Source organism: Teleopsis dalmanni, chromosome 2, assembly GCF_002237135.1.
Source record: "Teleopsis dalmanni isolate 2A chromosome 2, ASM223713v2, whole genome shotgun sequence".
NCBI classification, from domain to species: Eukaryota; Metazoa; Arthropoda; class Insecta; order Diptera; family Diopsidae; genus Teleopsis; species Teleopsis dalmanni.
Genome location: NC_051847.1, coordinates 111263491 through 111272528, shown reverse-complemented (window position 1 = coordinate 111272528; position 9038 = coordinate 111263491). Strand labels below are relative to the sequence as shown.

The 9038-nt window shown below is 32.9% G+C and overlaps 1 protein-coding gene across 1 annotated transcript; it reads left to right on the top strand.

Moving 5' to 3' along the window:
- Positions 1-21: 21 nt before the first annotated feature.
- On the top strand, positions 22-2099 carry LOC119675451. Its single transcript, XM_038086650.1, has 2 exons — positions 22-1123; positions 1366-2099. The coding sequence occupies exons 1-2, from the start codon at positions 22-24 to the stop codon at positions 2097-2099; spliced, it is 1836 nt and encodes a 611-aa protein (XP_037942578.1).
- The last annotated feature ends 6939 nt before the right edge of the window (positions 2100-9038 follow it).

Below are 9038 nucleotides of genomic sequence, written 5' to 3'. Positions count from 1 at the left end.
ACCAACATACAGACCAATACGATGGTAATCCTTAAAGAAGACAATGTCCCAGTTCTGCAATGGCCTTTGGGACGCATCATCAAAGTTTACAAAGGCGAAGATGGGTTAGTGAGAGTTTGTGACATTCAAACAAAAAAGGGAGTATTTAAAAGACCGGTGCATAGATTAGCTCCATTATTTCCTGAAGACGATAAATTAGAAGATCCAACCTTTGGAAAAATGACTGAAAGAAAAATCGAATCAGAACAGACTCAAGAAACTCCAAGGTCACCTCCCGTGTCGCTTATCGTAAAAATTCCATTAAATCGCATCAGAAAACCTGAATCATTAGTCAATGGGTTAACTCCAACAAAACGATCATGTCTGAACCCCGGGTTGCTGCTCACCATTATTACTCTACTCATTTTGCCACTTGCACTATGTAGTCCCATCAATATAACAAACTTCAACAACAAACCTGGCATTTATTTTGAGCAGCTTAAACCAGTCAAAATCATGTCTGCTGATTGGAAAATGATTGTATATTTTGACCTTTCCCCATACCAACAACAAATGAGCATTTTAGCTGATGGAACAAAAAGGTTGAACAATTTATGCGACAAGGCATTGGATAACACTGCTTGCAAGGTATTACTCAACTATTTTGACCGTATAACGGAGGAACTGCAAATGGAACTTAATCTTCTTTCTGTTAAAAAAAGAATAACAAGAGGAGCTATAGACATTGTCGGAAATTTTGCAAATTCATTGTTTGGTGTCCTCGACTCAAACTACGCGGCACAAATGTCAAGCACAATAAATGGTCTTAAAAGGAACGACAATCACCTGGAACAACTCGTTAAAAACCAAACGTCACTTGTTGATTCAACTATCAATATCTTTAAGAAGAACCAATTAAACATGCATGACAAATTTGAAGAAATTGAAAAGCGCATCAATAACTTGTTGTATACAGATGAGTCAATAAACGACATACATGTAACACAAAACATGCTTATGTTGTCAATGCAAATGCTCATGATGGTATCCAACCTGCAAAGAGTTCACTCATCAATTATGGACGTACTAATCGACAGTCATCACGATAAAATAAATCCTCTTCTGCTGACTCCACAACAGCTTAGTGAGCAAATAATGATGATTAGGGCACATCTTCCATCACACCTACAGTTACCTATCCACCACAATAACTTACTCGAAGTATATAGGCTCATGAAGATCAACGGAATCCTGGCAAAGGGCCATGTCATTTATTGCATCGACTTACCTCTCACGGATCCAAGAGAATTTCAACTGTTATATCTTGTTCCAATTGTGGCAGCTATAAATAACACACTTTTATCAGTGAAACTTTCAGAATTTCAGAATTTCTAGCCATCAGTCCGCATCATGATGAATTTCGACCAATGACACAGCATCAAGTGGACGCATGCATATCGATAAGTGACGAAGAGTTATTATGTCCAAACATACAAGCAACATTTCATGACTCGTCAAACGTCAATAATTGTGAAATTGACTTATTTAACAATCAAGCTAAACCAAGATGCGATATGTATCAGCTCAAGGACACAACTGTATGGTATCAACTAAATCATCCGAATCAATGGATTTACGCAACCATAAATAACATCAAAATGAATGCAGTATGCAACAAGAAAGCATTTCAATTAACTTTAGTGGGCAGTAGTTTGATTAAATTAGAACCTGAATGCATCATCAAAAATGAACACATTACGATTCAAGGTCATCAAAAAATGGTTACTTCAATGCAGGCATCGATCACCAGATTGAACCTATCTGTAGGATGGACAAAACAATATGCGAGCAATAACATCAGCGTCAAACCATTGTCACCCACAATCCATGAGCTTGAACTTATTCAACGAAAATTAGGCCACATCCAGAGTTCCAGTTTTCCAACTGATGCTATTAGTCCAGGGACACATAGTCTAATAACCAGCTACGTTGCATTAGCAATGTTTCTATGTGTCGCTAGTGCACTATTATATATATGGCGAAGGCAAAAAATCACCTATCAAACACCTCCAATACCGATGCCACGACATCAGCAGATGACCGAGGATACAGCATGTTGACTTGCAGCTTCCAATAATTAGAATTGATGTTGTCAATTCAAGGCGGGCAGCATGTTCACACATTATTATTATTGTAAAATATTATTATTATTACTATTGTTATTATTGTACAATATTTGTAAAATTTGAACATATATGCTGATGTTAGCAATATCCAAATTTTGACTTTCCTTTGCATTATTTAATTTGGTAAAATGCAGTGGCACTGAACTTGAATATTTGCATTATATTTTTTGTTAAGTGCAGTGGCACTGAACTTTGAATATGTAACATATATCAAGGCCAGTGCATTGGCATTAATTCTTGGTTGCTAGACACAACAAAGAATTTTGTGCATAATATATGCTGAGCTTGCACTTTAGGCAAGAAGACGGTAAAGGAAAAGAATAAAATTTAGATATTGTTATTGTAATAATTTGTAATAATTTAGTATTTAAGGAAAAATTTAATTTAATAAAATTCAGATTGAAACCAATATTCGATCTCTCATTTTCATTTTCCAGAGTTTCAGTTCAAGTGCTGAAAACTCAACCTTCAATTAAAGAGTTACAGTTTAAGTGCTGTGAACTCAATATCTTTGATGTTAATACATTAACACAAACGATACAGTGATTCTAAACGAAACAAACAATGTTTTAATTGTGGCAAAATCGGACATTTTGCACGTGAATGTAAAAATAAAGCAAAAGCTGAAAATAACACGCAATTGAAAAATTCGAAAAAATCTGTAAACAATAATTTTAGCTATCATGTTGAAGATGCATTTATTAGCTCAATAAAAGAAAATTATTGGTGCCTAGATAGTGGATGTACTGCCCATTTAAGTGCAAACCGTGAATATTTTACAGACTTTCAAAAATCGAATAAAGTGCTTAACTTAGCAAACGACAACACAACAAATATAAACGGCGTCGGTAAAATGAAAATAACTGTAGACGTATACGGTCGTGATAATAACATTGATCTTAAAGAAGTTCTATATGTCGAGGACTTGCGTACAAGTCTACTTTCTGTATCAAAAATAGTAGACAGCGGATATGAAGTGCATTTTCGCCCTTCAGATGCAATCGTATTGGACAAATATCAGAAGGTTATAACTCGAGCGAAAAGATGTGGAAATCTTTTTATTGTTGAAAATAAAAATCATTTTGCACAAGTTGCTGAAGAAAAATGTGACATTGAAAAGTGGCACCAGAAAATGGGCCACATAAATGAAAACGATCTTAAAAAAATTGGCTAGTAATAACCTAGTACACGGATTAAAATTAAATCCTAAACAAAAACTTCCGACTTGCGAAATTTGTATTAGTGAAAAACAAACACAAAAGTCATTTCCGTAAAGAAACTAGAACAAGTGATTTATTAGAGATCGTGCATAGTGATGTGTGCGGACCAATGAGAACAGCATCAAATTCGGATGCAAAATATTTCGTAACATTTATTGATGACAAATCACGCTATTGTCATGTATATTTTATAAAACAAAAATCCGATGTATTAAATGTATTTAAGCAATACAAAAGAGCAGTAGAAACATTTACGGGTAAACGAATTAAGGCTTTACAATCAGACAATGGTAAAGAATACGTTAATTCTGAATTTAATTTATTCTTGAGGAAATTTGGTATACAAAGACGCTTAACTGCTCCATATACGCCGGAGCAAAATGGTATTGCTGAACGTAAAAACAGAACTCTAGTTGAAATGGCCCGTTGCATGATGAAACAAGCTGAAGTTCCGCCAAATTTTTGGGCAGAGGCCATAAATACAGCGTGCTATATTCGGAAAAGGTGTCCTACAAAAGCATTGAACGGTGTAGTACCGCACAAGTTGTGGACTGGTAAAATGCCAACTATTGTACATTTTCAAGTATTTGGCTCTAAAGCATATGTCCTAAAAAAGGATAAGACTAGAGATAAATTCGATTCTAAGTCAGAACCTTACATGTTTGTTGGATATTCAAACGAAGCGAAAGCCTATCGGCTGTGGTCACCTACAAAACGAAATATAACAATAAGCCGTGATGTCGTGTTCGTAAACAAAAATATCTATCATAATAAATACGAAAACATTTATATTAACAATGAAAACGACTGCCAAAAAAATGATTATATCGATATTGCGTTCGAAAATTGTGAAAATCAGAAACTGTCGGTCAATCCGAAAATTGTAGAAAATACAGATACGCGAGAAGAAAACTCCATTCGTAGAAGAGGTCGTCCGAGACTTATTCGCACAAATTCACGCGGTAGGCCTCGAAAAGAATATTACACGTCAAATCGGAATGGTGAAGAATCATCCAACGAAGACGAAAATACAAGTTCAGTAAGAAAAATTGCTGATAAAAACCATTCAGATGATGAACCTGACAACAACGTTTTTGAAGATTGTGAAATGGCGTTTCTCACTACATATCAAACTCCAGTAACGATTTTGGAGGCACTTGAAAGCGATGAAACAAATTCCTGGTCAAAAGCGCTAGAAGACGAAATGGTGGCACAACTAAAGAATAAAACATGGGAAGTGGTCGAAAGACCGAAATCACGAAAAGTTATTGGGAATAGATTCGTGCTTCGAACTAAAGATGACGAAAAACAGAAAGTACGATTAGTAGCGAAGGGTTTTGCACAACGACCAGGTGAAGACTTTCATGATACGTTTTCTCCAGTCGCTCGTTCAACATCTATAAGACTACTTGCGGCACTGGCAGCAAAAATGGATTTGGAGATCCATCAGATGGATGTCATTACAGCATACCTAAATGGAGAGCTCGAAGAGAGTGTCTTCATGGAAATTCCCGATTATCTTATACCATTCCTGAACAAAGTCGTTTCATCAAAACCAGTAGGAAAAACTTCAACAATATTGTGTGGAAAAGTTAAAGAAACAGCGCAGCATTGGTTAAAGGCGATTAAATCAAGTAAGTCACCTGTATGTTTATTAAAGAAAGCTCTTTATGGACTTCGTCAGTCTGGGCTATCATGGTACATGAAATTAACAAAGAAACTACAGAATATGGGTCTAAGTGCAGTACAACAGGATCCTTGTGTATTCACTAAGCGTGAAGGTAACGACATTGTTTTGATGACAATATATGTAGATGATTTACTAATAGCGTCCAATAATAAGTTTCGTATAAAAGAAATAAAGGCTGCACTTGCGAATGATTTCGAAATGAAGGATTTGGGAATAGTAAGTAATTGTCTTGGCATCGAGTTTCATCAAAATTTAAGCAAGCATCAAGTTTTTCTTTCACAAGAGAAGTATGCAAAAAGCATCATTGAAAAGTTCAATATGAAAGACTGTAAACCAGTGAAGACTCCCATAGAATTGAACATTAAGTTAACGAAACCAACAAAAATTGATGAAGGTGTTATGAAGATGTATCCCTATCAAAGCTTGATAGGAGCATTAATGTACTTAGCTGTTACAACTCGACCTGATATTGCGTTTGCTGTAAACTTTCTTAGCCAGTTCAATTCAAATTATAACGTGGAACATTGGAAAGCAGCAAAACGAATTCTAAGATACCTTAAAGGTACAAGCAACTATGGTCTATTGTATGAGAAAAACAATGAAGAATTGTATGGTCTGGTTGACGCTGATTGGGGCGCTGACTTAAACGATAGACGTTCATATTCAGGGTATGCGTTCATTATATCAGGAGCAGCGATATGTTGGGAAGCTCGAAAGCAACGTACAGTAGCGCTTTCAAGCACTGAATCAGAATATATGGCCATATCTGAGGCCACAAAAGAAGCGTTATATCTAAAGGCAATCCTTGATGATGTTGGCATTACAAGTAAAACAATTGAAATCTTTAATGATAATCAAAGCGCTCAAAAATTAACGGAAAGCTTCAGGTATCATCCACGGACAAAGCACATTGATATTCGTTATCACTTTATTCGCAGCAAGGTTAACGACGGCACTGTTAAAATCAAATATATGCCAACAGAAGAAATGCCCGCAGACGTCCTTACCAAAGGACTCACTACAGAAAAGCATGTTAATTGCTTACGGAAATTAGGAATGAAATATTAAAGTCATATTTTATACATAATAAAAGCACTTTAAGAGGGGGTGTTGTTATGTAAAGTACTTTTTAAATATTAATTGCCTGGCAACTCTGGCCTGTCATTATTCTATATTCCTTTTGTAATTATTATTCATTATTCATTTTTAGTATAGTTAATAAAGCGAAGTAAAGAACATGTTAAAAATACATCGGACCGTGTTTCACTTTTGCTAAAAATATATAATAGAAAGCCGTTCTTCATCTAAATAAATAATTTGTTGGTATTTGGATATTATGGGAAATAACGCGTTTCAGTATCTAGATCATTGCTTAATTGCAATTTATCTAAAATGATTTGTAGTCTATTGTTATTATAATTTATTTTTCTGCAAGAAGTTGTCCCAATGGTTATGTGGCAATTGCCTTTGCTGGCACTATTGTATTGGCCATTGTAATATCTTAGATATTTCTTTATTATGCAAACTGATTTACAATATAACTTTATACATTAATGCGCGTTCACTACTTATACATGTAAGCCAACTGCCTGATGAACGACTAAGCAAAAAGCAGTGCACAATAAACAGTGTTGCCTTGTGCACTTTTCGGTAATGTATTTAATATGTACTCTACAATACCACCCTAGCCGTTCATTGTAGGCATTTCACTTTTATTGAATCTTAAGACTAATTAATTTTCTTTTATTTAATTATGATTAATTTACTTTTACAAGTTCACAATTTTGCTTACATGAACTATGGTTGTAATTACTTATTTCTAGGTCTTAAATTAAATCTTTGAGTTGTTTGCATTTTATTATAAGTTGCAGTTGTTACAATATTGTCTTGACAAATACTATCAGTTTCATTATATACATTTTCAAATGATTTAAAAGATATCGGCTGCAACTTTGTTAACTCGTTAAAATAATTATTTTTATCTGCTACATTTTTGTTAACATTTGCATTACATTTGATCATGTGGTTTACATGTCTTATCCAGATTCTATGTGTGTTTAATAATTTTAGAATATAAGTTTGTTTGCCAATTTTCTTTTTAATTATATCTTTAGCCAGGTAGACCTTTAACCCTACCTGGCACAGAATAATCTTTAACCATTCTTACAATTCTCTATACAAAATTTAGTTTTTTTACTGCCTTTGAAATAATTGTTTTGTTTTTCCTGATTATTAGGAACATTTTGTTTAATATTTTTAATGTTTACAATTTCAGATTTTCTCTTAAGATTAATAAGATCAAATCTGGTACGAAGCTGTCTTCCAAACATTAACTGTGCTGAGGCAACGTCTGTGCTAGCATGCTTTGTATTTCTATAATCAAGTAAAAATCTAGACGATGCTGTTAAAAATTCTGAGGGATCAACCTGGTATTGTTGTAAATTGGAGAACTATAGTAATTAATATTGAATTAAATATTGTAAATTGGAGAAGTTTAGTAATTAATATTAAATTAAATTAATATTGATATATTAATATATTATTAATATATTAATTTTATATTCTAAACCGCTCCTGGAGTTGGAAGTAACGGTTGCATGGCGTGATATTTGCATGCCAATTGAATTGTTGCTAGTTGTTTATACCAAATTTTGGATCGGTAAATATTCTAAATTTGAGGTTGTCTAATTTGAGCTGTTAAATAAAATGGTTTTTGCAACATTAAATTCTTAAAATAAAAAGAAAAATTGTTGAAACAATTTCGTAAATACAACCACAAAATGCATTGAAAAATTAAAAAGATAAAAACAAATCGTTTATTTATTTTGTTTGATTAATTTTTTTGATCAATTTATAAATATAATATATATATATGTATGTATATATATATATATATATATCATTTGTCGACATTTCGATTAAAATTTATACATAGGTATTTTTAATGACAATGAGTTGGTTAAATCTATCATAACTCAAAACCAAGACAACAAGACAAAAAAATCACATTAATTTTCAATATTATTTTATAAGTTATAGAACATTTTACATTTTAATTTGTATACAACTAATTTTAAAGTACAAACATAAATTTGAAATAAAATTAAGCTCATTATTAAATATAATAAAGTCGATGAAAATCAGTGCTTCTTAATAGACAAGATATGAATTAAACATAAAAATACATTATCGAAAGTTAAAATGGAAGAAATAGGTTGTAAATATAAAAATTATTATATCTAATACATGAAATAAAACTTGAAATTACTTAAAAGAAAAAAACAGCAAAACTCGATAAAGTGTTAAATTTTTTAAATAAAATATGGAATATCCAAAAATAAATAAAGAAAAAATTAACATAGCATAAAGGAACAACATACAGTTTGTGTAGCCTTACGTCAATTATTCACATTAGTCGTTTTTTATGTTGTTAACTACAGTGTGAGAAAGGTTGGGAAACATAACATTTCTTTAAAGCGCTTTTGATCGTCTTGACCCACTGGTGTTGTGATGTATTTCATTTCGTTCATTAATACGAAATTTTGACACAAACGAAGTTCCATTATCTGAAACTATTATTTTTGGCAACCCGAAACGGGCAAATAATTCCTTCAGGGTCATAATAGTACTTCGCGAGGTGATGTTTGTACCCATATCAATACATTCAACCCATTTACTATAACTGCAACTACAACTAAACACTATCTTTTCATAAACGGTCCGAAAAAATCAATATGACTTCTAGGTAATCAATTCATTTTTGGAAGGGTTAGTTCTGTTCATTAAACACGAGTCGCAATTTTTTTCAATTTCTTCTAAATCTACATTTTGATTAGGCCACTAACAACACTCTCCATACTTTCAACTTTATTAATATCCAAATGCGTTTCATTCAAAAATTTACAAACCGACTTTTGAAGACTGCTAGGAATAATTATTCTGTAACCCCAAAAGAAACAGCTA

Coding starts and splice junctions, on each gene's coding strand:
- LOC119675451 (XM_038086650.1), top strand. CDS start 22: ATGGTAATCCTTAAAGAAGACAATGTCCCAGTTCTGCAATGGCCTTTG. Junction 1,124..1,365: donor GCTGACTCCACAACAGCTTA/GTGAGCAAATAA, acceptor TCAGAATTTCAG/AATTTCTAGCCATCAGTCCG.